Source organism: Neoarius graeffei, chromosome 18 (assembly GCF_027579695.1).
Source record: "Neoarius graeffei isolate fNeoGra1 chromosome 18, fNeoGra1.pri, whole genome shotgun sequence".
NCBI lineage: Eukaryota > Metazoa > Chordata > Actinopteri > Siluriformes > Ariidae > Neoarius > Neoarius graeffei.
Genome location: NC_083586.1, coordinates 26,886,712 through 26,903,466, shown reverse-complemented (window position 1 = coordinate 26,903,466; position 16,755 = coordinate 26,886,712). Strand labels below are relative to the sequence as shown.

At 46.3% G+C, this 16,755-nt stretch overlaps 1 protein-coding gene across 2 annotated transcripts in view; it reads right to left on the bottom strand.

Moving 5' to 3' along the window:
• Positions 1–16,447, bottom strand: part of kpnb3 (karyopherin (importin) beta 3) — a 131,836-nt gene extending 115,389 nt beyond the window's left edge. For both annotated transcript variants that reach the window (XM_060898618.1, XM_060898619.1), the window contains exons 1-4: positions 16,300–16,447; positions 11,735–11,815; positions 235–427; positions 1–103 (exon numbers count right to left, since the gene is read on the bottom strand). In XM_060898618.1, the coding sequence (XP_060754601.1) occupies positions 1–103; positions 235–427; positions 11,735–11,815; positions 16,300–16,443 (521 nt within the window). In that variant the 5' untranslated portion in view covers positions 16,444–16,447. The remainder of the gene's footprint in view (positions 104–234; positions 428–11,734; positions 11,816–16,299) is intronic.
• Between the last annotated feature and the right edge of the window lie 308 nt (positions 16,448–16,755).

Below are 16,755 nucleotides of genomic sequence, written 5' to 3'. Positions count from 1 at the left end.
CAGAAAATGTGGAGCGCAGCCTCGCGTAGACGAACGTTCTGAGAGTTCACGGAGTCAAACAGAAACTTGAGAATTTCTGGCCACTGATTGTTTCCGTCATCGTCTGAAAGAATGAGACGCACGCAGTCAAGTCAGCATGTGAACAGACAAGGACGCTTCATCCACTCATTGGGGCCACCAAAACTAGAAGAAATCAGTAAATTCAGAAAGGACTTTTAACGTGGTTCAACTAACCGAGAAGATTGCGGGCCAGCTCAGCAGCTACATCACAAATCTTCTTCCGGATACTAGAGGATCCATCTAACTGGATGCTGGCAAGCAGTTCTGTCTTAACGGCAGTCTGAACGTCTACCGCCAGGCTTGGGTAGACGTCTTCAAAGGACGAGGACAACAATCGCCGGAGCAGGACTGCTGCCATCTGCCTAACCTGGACGGGAAGCAACGACAGTTAGCCTTAAAACGTGTTCGGTTCTTCAGAAAAGTCACTGGTTAGTTGGAATTATGCCCCCCCGAAAAAAAAAAAAAAACATTTTCTGCAAACAAGTTATTCTGAAGCCCATACAAGAGAAATCAGCCTACCTACATTAATACAAACCTTTGATCAAATTACTCTCTTGGTCAAAGTCCTTCCCACGCCATGTGGCGGCGCCAATCTCAGTTTCTGTAGCCCTCGGCCTCTCGCCTATTACATAGCTAGGGTTACAATGGGGGGCCGGTCCTCTGGTAACCATGGCAGTTTGACTCCTCACTCGCATCTGTATCGTGGCGTGCCTTGCCAAACGGCAGTAGGTACCATTTTTACGATGGCCTTTGGTATGACCCGACCGGGAGTAGAACTCGTGATCTCCCAATCGAGAGGCAGGCCACTAGACCAACTCATGGCCACCTAGGGCTGCACGATTATGGAAAAAATGATAATCACGATTATCTTGATCAAAATTGTAATCGCGATTATTAAATCACGATTATTCTTGATGTTAGGGAAATCACTTAAATTTTATTTCACTATATTCAAACAAACAATATGAACAGCTTTCAGTGCAGAATGAAATTTAAAAGAGAAATTCTGATTTCCAAATGACAAATAAATGAAATTTATCCAAGAAATTACCAAAGGATGAAGGAACTGAAAACTCAACTGCAACAATTACATAGCATTATACTGAGGCCTACAAGTTTTTAGCTAGAAAGACCAGCCTGTCAACATGCTCTGGCTTTAAACATGAGCGAAGGCAGGTCACAGCATTGCCTCCAGTGCTAAATAGTCTGTTGTTCCGACATAGTTAGCTTTTCTCTCTCACCTCAATCTGCTACCTACTCTCACGCTACTCTCTTTCTGCTCTCACGCTATCACCCCTTGAAGATACCGCTGCACTGAAGCTCTGCGCACTTAGCCAGTGTTGCCAGATGCTGCTGACGTTTTCCAGCCCAAAACCCGCCAAAATGCACTTAAAACCACCCAATCTGGCAACACTGCACTTGGCTTGCTTGCTTATTTAGGCGGAGTAATGAAACCTTACATGCGTCGGTTCGCCCCCTAATGGTTTGGCGGAGTATTGGTCAAAAAGTGCTTGATCAGATATACAGCAGAGCTCGCATTTTAAATAGAAATAAATCGCGATTTTCATTTAATTTAATCGTGGCAGCCAAAATCACGATTTTCGATTAAATTCGATTAATTGTGCAGCCCTATGGTCACCCTCTCTCGGTCAATAGCTACCTATAATAATTTTCTCATAAACAAACCAGCGCTGACGTAGGATTCAGAGGGAGGCGTCCCGCACGCGACGTCACGAAAATCAATGTTTGCCGGGAAATCCAAATGCCAAGTTTTTTCAGAGGCGGACCGATTCGCCTCAAATGGCTTGATTTCAACTGAATTTTTCTGGTATTGCGCAAGGTAAAAAAAAAAACTGCACAAAATGCAACAGATATTTGACCAAAGTTTAATATACAACAGGAGAATTACATTGATCTCGCTCCTGAATCTACCCGTGATATGCACTTTAACCTCAGAGAGTAAGGTGGCAGCACCCAGGGACACGGTTTTCCTTTTAAAATGTAATCTGTACACAGTATACAGATACAAATATGAACAAGAGAAGACTGGAACATGTCTTGTATGGATATCATGTCAGTATAAAAGTTTATTTTTTGGGCTTTAGGCCCAAGTAACAGTGAGCCACCAAGGCCAAGACTCCTGCAGTACGTGATCACCTCCAGACAGTGTTCACAATAGGCATGCATCATGTAGTAAAATAAAACCGGTTCTCCTAGATCAGTGCCACGTATGGACCAGAGATTTCATGAGAAGCTGAGATCTCCATCTCATGACTCCTTCCATACATGTTCACCACATTAGTGGGTTCGTTCTACTGTTGATGGTTCACGTTGTGCGCAACTAAGCACGTTTTATTTTGTTTGTGCCTGGCCCACGTGGCAGCTCTGCATACACACGCCATTAATGGAGGAATGTTTTATTTTAGTAGCCCATGGGGTCTGATTTAACCAGGCTTGCGTCTAAACCGGGGAACGGGGCACTGCGCCCTCTTACTCCCGGCGTGCGCCCCCTTACCAAAATGCCGATTGAACCCCAAGTCACACTGAGGCCATGCACTTATATGCTACTGCACAACATGCAGTCTTTCTCAAAACGATCTTTTCTCCGTGAAAAGATCCCAGCAACACCACGTGACAATGTGTCTGATCATCAAATACGTTATAATTACTCCAAAAATATTCCAATCATAGTAGATACACCGCCAGACGGTGCAAAAACAATCCGAATTGGCGTTTCCCAGACTGAGGCGCCATGCTGTTTAGTTGTTTAGTTGTCGCGGGTGCTCTCGCGAGATTTGACATGGGTTACATACAAGGTCAGCTGACTTGTAGAGCGAGATTTCTCGAGACTGAATGACCTTTCACCCACCGGCGCGGGAGCTTTTGACAGAAGTAGTTCGCGAGTTGTTTTTGTTGACACTTGGGCATTTAAAGATGTCATCCCGCGGCACGAAGCGGAAGAAAGCCAAAGACTGTCCAGGGCAGAAGAGGATTACTTTCTTTTTCAATGTTGACAGACAATTTGTTACAATTTCCCTCTCCAACAGCCTCAGAATGTCCCATTGTGCACGGCGGAGGGGGGGACGGACAACCGGCACACACCCCCCCCCAACTCCCTCGCAATGGTGAGCGCCCTCATACTAAATTTTTCTAGAAAAAACCCTGTTAACTGTCTGCTGTACTGCAATATGGGTCAAATCATGCGAATGATATTTGAGCCTGTCCAAACAATGTGCGTTTCATTCTTTATAATCAATAACCAAGTTGAAGGAAAAAAAAAAAAAAAAACCCATGTATGTGGCAAGAGGAAGAATAATTGAAGCTTGTTTAATGGTTTGATCTGGCCCAAGCAATGAGGACAAAAGATCCCCTCACCATGTAGCCTATGGAACAGAGATACATTAACAACCTGGCATCTGTTACACTGACACAAAAAATAATAATTCTGGGAAAAATATGAGTATACACCATGTTTTAGGCAAAGTTATCCAAGGCAAACCCAAGTTGAAACTTTCCAATCTATTGCTTTGGCTTATCAAATGATTTATTTAAAAAAAAAAAAAAAAAAAAAAGGCAGGCTACAACTGCGCTGCTTCGAAAATGTAAATTTAACAGCTTGATGAAAGTGCGCTGATGGTTACCATGGAAACCCCGTGTCTCCTGCACTGCGTTCCTCCGCCGAGTCACGCGCTCATTCGCTTTCGTGTTCTTGGTGTCAGAGCCGCGCGCACGAAATAGACACAGAATCAACGTTTAACATCATTAAAGCCTCGGTCACAACCGGCCGTACGTGCTCCTACGGCCGGTATACGTGCAAAAAACGCATAGAGGGCGCGCGTGTGACGTGCTGATTTTCAAGCCGCAGAGGTTCTTTGTCATGTCAAACAAACTATGGGCGCTTACGTTTTTTTCAGGTTGCAAGACAAACTTATGGCCAACATGCGTCTTTCTCAACAAACAAAACAAAAAAAAAAAGCAGCAATTTGGAAAACGCCAAAAATCGCACTGCCAAAAAAAAAAAAAAAAAAAAAAAATCGTACATCCGGTTGTGACCTAGGCTTAACAATGCACTTTTTATGGAGACGTTTTAATGTTCTTTTTTTTTTCATCCAGTTGAATATTTAGCGTACAAATGCATTTCCAGCTCTTAAAAAATGACCGAGGTCGGACCTTGGTGGCCTCACAGCTGGCTACGGCCATGGATGTAGGTACACTTTTACGCCACTGATCTGAGCTTCAAAGATTTTTCAGTAGAAACAAATCTAGTGGCCAAGTATAACAAGAGTCATCAGCAGACATAGGGTCAGCTAGCAAGCCGTGCCGCCGTCTTTTACACGGCCAATTCTCAAAAAATACGGCCGCGAGTTTGACACTAACCTGTGCTAACAAAAATTGTTGCTTTGTGAAGTCGTTTTGCGCATTTCTGTGGACATTTTTGTCGGGTTCCCGGTGCGTGCTTTCCATATATGCAATAGAGCCCTGCACTCCCGCGGGACCCGCCACAAAGCAGTGTGGTGCGGGACAAATTTTGAAAGCTCATTGCGGGCGCGGGCAGGACCAGAAGTGCACACATGCGCGCGCGGGCGGGAGCGGGAGTGCACATATGCGCGCGCGGGCGGGAGCGGTGATAAGCTGCAGTCCCGCTAACTAAAAACGTGTTTGAAATAAAATTTATAAATCATATATAATTTTTGCTGGATATTTTATTTGGCATTAATAAAAACATTTTAAGATGCCTAAATTTGCAGAGAGAGAGTCAGATTGCCAGATTGAGTGAGGAATGGCATCTTAAATTTGCCATTGATCACCCTAACGGGAAATCCTTTGATCACTAATGACTCGCAGTTCACACCCAGCTAGCAAGAGAACCAGGAGTGAATTGATTTACTGCTTGCATTAGTCTACACCTCTAATCAGAGAGACAGGTTAGACAGTGACGGTAGGCTTGACTCTATGCTATCCCAGAAATCCTTCCTGTAATATGCAAATTTGGCTGTCCAATCAGAGGCGGCCAAATTTGCATATTACAGGAAGGATTTCTGGGATAGCATAGAGTCAAGCCTACCGTCACTGTGTAACCTGTCTCTCTGATTAGAGTTGAAGACTAACTCAAGCAGTAAATCAATTCACTTCTCTTACTAGCTCTGCAATTAAAAAAATAAATAAAAAATAAAAAAATAAAAAAAAACCACCCATTGGTACAAAGCAAGCCCATTCACTTTTTTATGCTGATCAGAGAATTACAATGGTTTCTCATGTGATAAAAATGTGCGATTCGCGATTAAATATTTTAATCGCTTGACAGCACTTATTATTATTATTATTATTATTCAAGACACTACATGCTGAATTCAGAAACAAGGTAAATAATAAACGTGAACTGTAGATATTTATGCTCAAATCCACTCAAAGTAGGGGGCAGGGCACCATCACGCTGTGTCAAGACAAGAACTTTCCTGAGAAATAACGCAAACATCTGCATCATGCGGGATTTGCGGGCGGGAGCGGGACTGAAAATCATAATTCTTTGTGGGCGCGGGCGGGAGCGGTACTGCACAATGCGGGCGCGGGCGGGAGCTGGACTGAAAAATCCGACCCGCGCAGACCTCTAATATGCAAGTCGAGAAAATCAAGTTTACTGCCAAAAACGTAGCATTCTTATTGGTCAGAATTCGAAACAAGGCTTGAAAGCCTTGAGAGCTTCGCCAGCAAAGCTCAACAGGTTTAGAACGAGTAGGACGTGTATTGAGACATCTTCACGAGTTTTTTTTTTTTTATATCATACAAGCATGATAAACCTATTGCAAAACTTTATACTTTACACTTTCCTACGTGCCCACTGCCAAATAATATAGGTTTTTAAATGACCTAAATTAGACGACACATAAAAACTTGTCACCTTCCTCAGTGGCACTGGCCTCGGCACGCTGAGCGCCCACTTCCACATTCATAAAAGTCTGTTCTTATGGTAACAGCACGATAATCACTTCCACTCTTTCGGTTTGTTCCTCCTTCACTAAGATTTACATTATCTTAAACTTCTTGCATTTTTTGTATTGTTTACAGTATTTACATTAAGTAACTACAAGAAAATTCCCTTTTATTTCTAACTTCATTTCACTTATTTTTAACTCCTGTTTATTGCACTTAACAGAATCAAAATGATTAACATTTTGTGATGTAACGTGCATTATGTACATTTCGTAAGATCAAAACTTGTTAAAGGTATCTATTATTTTCAGTTGTATACACTTCATAATATTCATCTTCAGAGTTGGCCGAATCTCGTTTGTCTATAGTAAAGACGTATTCCGTGTAATAGGACTTGATTCCAGCAATTTTTGTTTTGTCTTAAAAGCAGATACGCAGAACCATGGCCTCACTTTCGTTTATAAATGCCTTGAGACCTCAAGAATGACACAGGAATCGTTTTAAGCGTTAACAATGAATCTAATAGTAATTTTTACGATTAAAGTGATTTATATAGGTAGCGGTCTGAGTGAATGACCTTGACGTCCGTAACGTCACAGCAGGAAGTCTATTGGTCTCATCGCCATTTCCGCTATACTAAACACAGAGCTGACTGCAACTCCGAGCCTCCATTTTGAGCCAATTTATCGCCATGCCACATAGACATGCCAGCAACACGACAGAAGGTGGATTTATGTTGCATTCATGGCCCAAGAATGTTCAACCTGCAAAGATTTGGACGCGTTTTGCGAGTTGTTCACGGGCACATTGGGCGGTTACGAAGTGGTCTCTCCTCTGCTCTGCACATTTTACTGAAGACTCGTACGAAACCTCTGATCTGTTGAGGAGCGTTGGCTATAAGCCTGTATAGAAAGAGGGTGCAGTACCAACAATTAAAGAAAGAAAACAAGTTTGTTTTGTTTTTTTTAAAGCAAGTCCAGTTGCACCAGTTCTCCCGGAGCGCGAGCCGAGGGTTGTTGCTAAAACCCGGGACAGAATCGCTTGGGCAGTGAACTCCGGTTCCGTCCTGGGTTTTAGTAATCACCTGAGCTGAGCAGTAATGGCGGAGTACTCAGTATGGAGATCTTGCACGTGACGTCACATCCGCTCCAGATTGTAAGCAGTCGCCATTTTGTCGGTCAAACGCCATATTTCCGCCGTCTTTCCAACACTGACTTTGGTGGGGGGGGGGGGTGTTTCGCCCAAATCTTCAAATATTACCGTTCCACAATGCCGGAGAGTTGTATGGCATATAAATGCCACAACAGGAGAGGTCAGAAATCGGGAAGAAAGTTTCATAGGCTGCCACGGGACCCTGACAGGCGTGCAAAGTGGATTGCTGCTATCGGCCAGGCCGATGCAAACAAGGCATGGGAACCGACTGGAAAGAACGATCACTGGCACCTGTGCAGTGACCATTTCATCTCCGGTTCGCTATGTATTTATTTCAGTATATCCATGTGGTTATTCGCAACATAAGTTTATGACTTGATCTAATAAAAAATTCCGGGAAGTGGGAACCTGAGAAAAGGCTTGGCGCGGGGGGGTGGATTGGGTCTTTAGTGGTGTGACAATCAATGTAGTCTCTAGATATAAAATTATTTTACACTTTTAGGGGTCACATGAATTTCTGTAAAGAGAACTGTGCAGAGATTTATAAGCACGCAGTGCTTCACCACTGAACAGCGAGGGAAAGTTAATGAGGTAATTATACACGTCTGGGTGTTCCACCTCTGGCAGTTCCGTATCCACTGACACGGTCGTGAAAACTCCGTCCGGTAAGCCATAAGGGTCACTAATCCGTAGGTCGTTTATTTTAGACATGTATCTAATTACCTGTTCATTAGAAAAATGAGCCGTGTAGTCTGTCGGTTGAAATTTATCCATTCTGTACACGAGTGTTTTTTACCGACAAGATGGCGGCTGTGTACTTTCCCAGTCACATGACTGCAAGATCTCTCTAGAGAAAATAGAGAATGAGTGTCGTAGCTGTCTGATTTCTCCGCTGGACATTGCTGCCATCTCACCCTTACGTGGAAGAAGCGAATGAACAGAGAACTGAAAGTCTGTTTTGAAACAAACTATCGGCCACAAGCTCTGCCTTCAAGAAGCGAGAACGCAAGACGGGTAAGCTCCGACTCTCATTTGGATACAAAGCACTCGTTTCCCTGCGTTTAGATTAATCCATGTAACTTGTATTGTGTGTTTAAGTTAGCGGTATAAGATTATTTAATTTGCTTCAGAATGTGATTGTCTCAGTTCATCTGATTATTTAACGAGCCTTTTACGGTTCATCAGTGAAAATGCATGCATGTACATGTACGCTGCATAAGTTATAACACCCATCCTGTTTTAACGAGAGTCAACCCACAATCAGTGAAGTCAAATCAGTCTTAGTTGAGCGAGTCGGTAACGGCATTTCTTACTTTCACCACAAATTTTTATTTATTTACATGACTTTTTGGTCTACAGCTGTAAAAGGCCTCGGCCTTAAAACCGGTTCCCGCTGTGACGTCACGCACTCAGGGCTGGCTGGCTCGAACGCCAACTTTGCGGTCGGTTTTAACTCTCAAAAAATATATTTATTCCCATTTATGCAGCATACAAGAGTCAAGGATGGAAATACTATCCACTCAGAAATTTATTTAAAAATAAAGGCTCTGCGTATCTCCTTTAAGTGTACTAGAAATTCTCATTTCAGGTTTCTGCTTTCGCTGCAGGAATTGGCAGAAGATTTTATTGATAGCTAGTGATTTGTAAAGTTCTAGGTTAAGGAATAAGAAACTAAATTAAAAAAAAAAAAAAAAAAAAACAAGTGTTACATCATTTTATCAAGTTAGTAAATAAAATGTGCCAAATGCCTAATAAAATCTTCACACTTAAAATTAATGCTTTCTTTCATTTATTTTTAAAGGGATAGTTGGGGATTTTTGACATGAATCTGTATGGCATCCCCATCAATAGTGTCGTGCAAACACACTGACTTACCCCCGACAGCATCCTGTGAGTCCAGTTCTTGTCCAGTTTTGGTCCAGACGAAAGTAGTCCGGCAAGTTTGTTGGGGTCACGAAAGTAAAACGTTTTTCCTCTCAAAACAGTATGTGTTCAAAAGAGTGATATATTTGCATCACAAAACCGTTGCCAAATAAAAAGTCAGACCTCGAAATCGCTTGGCGCTATTTTCTCTCCCTTCTTATCACTGCGCGCTGCCGCCAGGTGACAGCCACGGCTGGTTCATTCTAGTGATGGGAATTTCGGCTCTTTTCCGGGAGCCGGCTCTTTCGGCTCTTCTTACTATAAGGAGCCGGCTCTTTCGGCTCCCAAGATTTTATTTTTGATTTAATTGCTGCAATTAACTAGTTAATTAATTACATTATTTATATTTTATCAATAGGATGTTTTCCATTTTATTTTTTAGTTTTTGTAGCCATTGTAAAACTTTGTAAAGTATAGCAGTGTAACAATGTTCTAGCTATAGAAATAAAACTTACCAATTAATAAATTATTTTCTCACAAACATAATGCAAAACTGTGTTATATTACCAATATAAAATACACAGCTGATTTTCCCCTCCTCAGGTGCCTCACAGACTCCTCTCCCCTGCGCTCCACAGCTTTAAGCATTACACCAATTTTCATATTTTCGCAGCTGTGAATGACATCAACCAAAAAAAGTAGGCGTACACCATGCTACTTTTTTCCTTTGAATGGTAATAGACAACACAAAGACGCAATCGGACAGCAACTTTTTTTGTGAAAGTCTCTCTCTCTCTCTCTCTGAGGCACCTAAGGACAAAACTAATTCGGCTCCCCCCGAAGAGCCGACTCCCGTCGTTCACTTCTTTGAACCGGATCGTTCGCGACCGACACATCGCTATTTCATTCATTGTTTACTGCTAGCAAAGTTAGCGACAACATGTCTGACTATGACAGTGACGTTGAAAACATTGACTTCATCTCACAGCCAAAGGGATATCTTTATGAACCCGAATATACAGATGAAGAAATTCGCCAGATGGAGTTAGAACGGGCAGAGAGAGAAAGGGTGGACAGAGAAGTGGAAGAAGGTGAAGCTGGAGCTATGGGCTGGATAGTCGCAAGTGCGCACCATTTTCACAAATATATTATTGTATAGGTTATAGAAGGTGATAAATTTGTCGCTGTTCTTGCTCTCAAATTAGCTTGTTAGCGCCGCTGATCTGAACTCCTAATCACTGCCAAACAATGGGAAAGGTGTTGATTCCTGCGCAGATGTCAACATGACAGCGCGCAGTGATACCGAGGGAGACAAAATATAGCGCCAAATAATTACGAGGTCTGACTTTTTATTTGGCAACGGTTTTGTGATGCAGATATATCACTCTTTTGAACACGTACTGTTTTGAGAAGAAAAACGTTTTACTTTCGTGACCCCAACAAACTTGCCGGACTACTTTCGTCTGGACCAAAACTGGACAAGAACTGGACTCACAGGATGCTGTCGGGGGTAAGTCAGTGTGTTTGCACGACACTATTGATGGGGATGCCATACAGATTCATGTCAAAAATCCCCAACTATTGCTATAAGGCTCAATTCCAGCTCCAGAAGTCACAAGATTGCAACACACGCACACACACACACAAAAAAAAAAAAAAAAAAAAAAAAAACCTTCCCAATCCTGGCTAAAGGCCAATTTATGCTGACAACCCAGTCCTCGCAGATAGCGTTGCAGATAGAGTCTGCGTAGCCCCCCCATATTCGCAGACGCTCTGCGCGCACCTCCCAAAAATTGTGACCATCGCAGAAGCCTCGCAGACAGCGTCGCAGACAAGAGGGCTCTGATTGGTCCACTCTACATCCGCTGTACACGCACTTCCGCTTCCCTACTTTCCCGGTTTGGTTCGTTTTCACGACTGGCATTTTTAAAAACACGAGCGAAGACGGAGCAGCACGAAGAGCGGTCGATCGAGGAAGTACGGACATCTATACGACTCCAGTTCTAGTCATTATAAAAAAAAAAAAGTTCTAGTCATTATAAGTAACCGGAGGATAAACACTCCACTAACCACACCCACCAACTACTCCTAGCGACTTCGCGCCCCCTTGTGTTGTGCCGGTGAATAACATCGCGCACGCCTATTACTCCCCGCTCAACGATAAATTACAACTGTCTGCGAAAAGCTATCTGCGAAAGCCTTGTCGCAAGAGCATGCAGAGGCCTTAAGTCCCTGTCAGGAGACGACATCTCATTTCTTCCGCCCCAAACTGCAAAATTTCCTAAGTTGAATTGGTTGCCATGGAAATATGCGAAAAAAAAAAATGTATAAAATCACAGAAATCCCAAAATGTCAAGGCACAACTCCTCTAGTCACTTAACATAACCGTCAGGTTTCATGACGATTCCTAGTAGTTTGATTTATGCTTCGGAAACTAAGACGTTCAGAGACAGCCAGGCATAAAAACTGTTTGGCTAAATGCTTTTGACAGATCTGGCAACTCTGCTACTGTAGAACTATGATCACGGTGGTACTGAAAATCCATCTGAAACACCAGGTGTGTGAAGGAACACAGTTTTCTGTCCTGGCTGTCCATTTGTGATTGGGTCAGACAAATCTGGATATAATTAAAAAGTGGCTCATTACTTCTAGGTGCTGCAAATTACTCAGTTTAAACAAACCAAAACACATTTAACATTTGGTCTGAGCATAAATAAGCGTTACATACCTCCTCAGCAGCCGATGCATCACGAATGGCCTGCAGCAAGAAACTTATCTTTGTTGATCCAGGGATGGTGTCATACGTTCCCTATGTTGGGGGGAGAAAGAGAAAGTACAAAGCTTACAGCAGAAGAACGGCATTCAAACTTGGAAAACCACAAGAAATGCCATGATATGAACAAATTTACACTGATAAACCCGAGGACACGTTTACAGCAACACACACGGAGAACTGACAATGTTCCACAGCAGGTCCTTGAACAACGCACCCCCATGTAGGACCCGACCGCGGTAAATCTACGAGCCAGCTGTGGATGTCTGGGAGCACATGCACATCTGGGTGGATAGCACTTTCCTCAAACCGTGTTATGACGCCCCAGGACGCAGCATGAGCAGCAGTTTGAAAAGATTCCCCTGGCTGACTTCATGCATTTAGGAGGAAACCCTTCACCTTTCTTCTTTTTGTGTGTGGGGGCCCACAACCCAGATCATGTGCTAAACTACATCAGCAGCACCCCTGTAGCGCAGCCATCAATGGGACATGGCCTGCTTAACTATTCTCAGCACAGCAGTGACATTGTTTCTGCGCTCGGTGTCTGGCAGCAGCTGATAATAGCCGTCATCATACATCGTACCAATCACACCCAAATTAATTACACCCTGAATTACAGAAAGCATTCCAACCTCTTCACTCCCCGCCCCCTCATTTGGTTATGATCCTTCCACTAAAACAGATTAATTTACCCTGTTTATTAAATAAATAAAAATAATAAATAAGTACAGGCCTATATAGAAAGACAATTGCTGTGAACTACAAATTAAATTAATTGTCACTTTTGCACATCAATAATTTGCTGAGGATCAAATTCAGGGCAACATTCATTCTTCTCCTGTAATTGGTTTAAGCCCATCCCAGGGACCCCGGGTTCAACGAGTGAATACACCCTGGATGGGACACGATCCATCACAGAGCTGAAGGCAACAGATGTGCATTCCAGCAGAGATCTTATATACAGTAAACCCTTTCAGGAAACCCGTCACGTTGTCTAGAACAGATGTGTTAATATTGCGGACATTTGTAACTTAATGCTTGAACCATCGAGAAAAGACGAGTAAGTAATTTAACAGGTTAATTAAGGAATAAAAATCCACTCATTGAGTGAATGTTCATTTGAAAGGGATATTCATTTGTAGTCCTCTGAAAGGAATGAGTCCTGTCCCTTCCCCCCCAAACAGCAGGAGTCCTGTCCGTCCCCTCAAAAGGAAGGCACCCTGTCCCTTTCCCCCAAAAGGGATGCATCCTCCCCTGAAAAAAGGGAAGAGCCCTGTCCCACCCCTCAAAAGGAAGGCACCCTGTCCCTTTCCCCCAAAAAATAGACACGTCCTCCCCTGAAAAAGAGAGGAGTCCTGCCCCTTCCCCCCCAAAAGGGGAATGTCCTGCCCCTTCCCCCCCCAAAAGGGATGCATCCTCCCCTGAAAAAGGGAGGAGTCCTGCCCCTTCCCCCCCAAAAGGGATGCACCCTCCCCTGAAAAAGGGAGGAGTCCTGACCCTTCCCCCCCAAAAGGGATGCACCCTCCCCTGAAAAAGGGAGGAGTCCTGACCCTTCCCTCCCCAAAAGGGGAATGTCCTGACCCTGAAAAAGGGAGCAGTCCTGACCCTTCCCCCCCCAAAAGGGACATATCCTGCCCCCGAAAAAGGGAGGAGTCCTGACCCTTCCCTCCCCAAAAGGGGAATGTCCTGACCCTGAAAAAGGGAGGAGTCCTGACCCTTCCCTCCCCAAAAGGGGAATGTCCTGACCCTGAAAAAGGGAGGAGTCCTGACCCTTCCCTCCCCAAAAGGGGAATGTCCTGACCCTGAAAAAGGGAGGAGTCCTGCCCCTTCCCCCCCAAAAGGGATGCATCCTCCCCTGAAAAAGGGCATGAATCCTGTCCCTTCTCCTCAAAAGGGATGAGACCACCAAACAGGATGAGTACTGTCCCTTCCCCTCCAAAAGGGATGATCCCCCCCCCCCCCCAAAAAAAGTCGTCCTGTCCCTCACCTCAAAAGGAACACGTCCTCCCCTGAAAAAAAGGATGAGTTCTCTCCCTTCCCCTCAAAAGGGATGATTCCCCCCACCCCAAAAAAAAAAACAGGAGTCATCCTGTCCCTCCCCTCAAAAGGAAGTCACCCTGTCCCTTTCCCCCCCAAAACAGACACATCCTCCCTTGAAAAAAGGGATGAGTCCTGTCCTTCCTCCCCCAGACAGCACGAGTCCTGGTCCTCCCCCCATATCGTGAATGGTAAAAGCCAAAGTTTAGTTCACGTGGGAGGGAAAGTAAGTTTCCAACGATTTTAGATAATGACTGAAATACAGGACAAGATATTTAACCAGAGGCTGAACTATAAAATGGAATGGAATCTGTACATCTCGGTCTCAGTCGGACACTATCGTAAGGAGCTCTGTTCGCATCCCACAGCGAGATTAAACCGCACCAAGGCCTGACTCCGCGCTGATCAGGGAGGGGAAGAGCCGGCCGGCCGGTCAGTCAGTGACTCCGCGCTGATCAGGGAGGGGAAGAGCCGGCCGGCCGGTCGGTCAGTCAGTGACTCCGCGCTGATCAGGGAGGGGAAGAGCCGGCCAGCCGGTCGGTCAGTCAGTGACTCCGCGCTGATCAGGGAGGGGAAGAGCCGGCCGGCCGGTCGGTCAGTCAGTGACTCCGCGCTGATCAGGGAGGGGAAGAGCCGGCCGGCCGGTCGGTCAGTCAGTCAGTGACTCCGCACTGATCAGGGAGGGGAAGAGCCGGCCGGCCGGTCGGTCGGTCAGTCAGTGACTCCGCGCTGATCAGGGAGGGGAAGAGCCGGCCGGCCGGCCGGCCCGGTCGGTCAGTCAGTGACTCCGCGCTGATCAGGGAGGGGAAGAGCCGGCCGGCCGGTCGGTCAGTCAGTGACTCCGCGCTGATCAGGGAGGGGAAGAGCCGGCCGGCCGGTCGGTCTGTCAGTCAGTGACTCCGCGCTGATCAGGGAGGGGAAGAGCCGGCCGGCCGGTCGGTCTGTCAGTCAGTGACTCCGCGCTGATCAGGGAGGGGAAGAGCCGGCCGGCCGGTCGGTCTGTCAGTCAGTGACTCCGCGCTGATCAGGGAGGGGAAGAGCCGGCCGGCCGGTCAGTCAGTGACTCCGCGCTGATCAGGGAGGGGAAGAGCCGGCCGGCCGGTCGGTTCGGTCAGTCAGTGACTCCGCGCTGATCAGGGAGGGGAAGAGCCGGCCGGCCGGTCGGTCAGTCAGTGACTCCGCGCTGATCAGGGAGGGGAAGAGCCGGCCGGTCGGTCGGTCGGTCAGTCAGTGACTCCGCGCTGATCAGGGAGGGGAAGAGCCGGCCGGTCAGTCAGTGACTCCGCGCTGATCAGGGAGGGGAAGAGCCGGTCGGTCGGTCAGTCAGTCAGTGACTCCGCGCTGATCAGGGAGGGGAAGAGCCGGTCGGTCGGTCAGTCAGTCAGTGACTCCGCGCTGATCAGGGAGGGGAAGAGCCGGTCGGTCGGTCAGTCAGTGACTCCGCGCTGATCAGGGAGGGGAAGAGCCGGTCGGTCGGTCAGTCAGTGACTCCGCGCTGATCAGGGAGGGGAAGAGCCGGTCGGTCGGTCGGTCAGTCAGTCAGTGACTTCGGGCTGATCAGGGAGGGGAAGAGCCGGTCGGTCGGTCGGTCAGTCAGTCAGTCAGTGACTCCGCGCTGATCAGGGAGGGGAAGAGCCGGTCAGTCAGTCAGTGATTCCACAGTGACCAGGGAGGGGAAGAGCCGGTCAGTCAGTGATTCCACACTGATCAGGGAGGGGAAGAGTCAGTCGGTCAGTCAGTGACTCCGCACTGATCAGGGAGGGGAAGAGTCAGTCGGTCAGTCAGTGAGTCAGTGATTCCACACTGATCAGGGAGGGGAAGAGTCAGTCGGTCAGTCAGTGAGTCAGTGATTCCACACTGATCAGGGAGGGGAAGAGCCAGTCAGTCAGTCAGTCAGTGATGGACTCCAAGCAGTCTGGATGTTTGAAGAAACTTTGTTCCTGTTGTCTGTCTCAAACTTTCTGCTGGTACAGTTGGACAAAACGGACATTTTCAGCGTGCTAACGAGCTAACACGCTAACCTACACAAATCATCATAGCGTTTCCCTGATAAACGAGTGCCTGAGCCGAGCACCCAGAGTGCGGCTTTACATTCAGTAATGGCGGCTGGAATGGAACTCGCAGCCGCTTCTTGTTTAACAAGTTGCACCTGACGGCGTAAAAACTGCACGAGAAATAAATACACCGCCATGGGACTAAAGCCCAAACAGCCATTAAGCTCGTGTTCCAGCACACACTCATCAGCCCGCGACGGAAACAAGCACCCAGTGCCAGTGCGCGCCGCGGCGTGGAGCCGAGCAGCGGGGCTCCCTCTGCTTTAGCTTAGCGGACTCTCGCAAAACTTGCCCCGTCACACGTGGAGCGCGCGGCGCACTGAGGCTCCAGCTCCCAGCACACCACCGCCTCCACCAACACAACACTCACCCCATCCCTCACTCACTCCATCCCTCCCTCCCTCACTCCCAGCACACACCGCCTCTCACCTCCGACTGCTTCCTGACATTATTATCAGGACTCATGAGGTTCCCCAGGAGAAGGTAAAACTGCTGCTGCTCCGCCATTGCAGTAGGCTCCAGAAAGAAACCAGCTGATGAAGGAGGAGCCAAAATAAACCCTGGATCCGCCATGTTTTGCCGCCTTATCAGAGTTTACTTCCGGGTCACACAGGAAGTCGTATTCTCAAGTCGCGATTTTTTTTTGTTTTTGTTTTTTTTTATTTTATTTATACAATACCAATACAACACAACCTCTTGTTGAGGAAAAAAAAAACAACAACCATATTTCACAGATTTTTTTTTTTAGTACAATAGTAGGTGACTCCTGGCGAAAGGCGGGGTACACCCTGGACAAGCCGCACACAACCATTCACACCTACGGTCAATTTAGAGTCACCAGTTAACCTAACCTGCATGTCTTTGGACTGTGGGGGAAACCGGAGC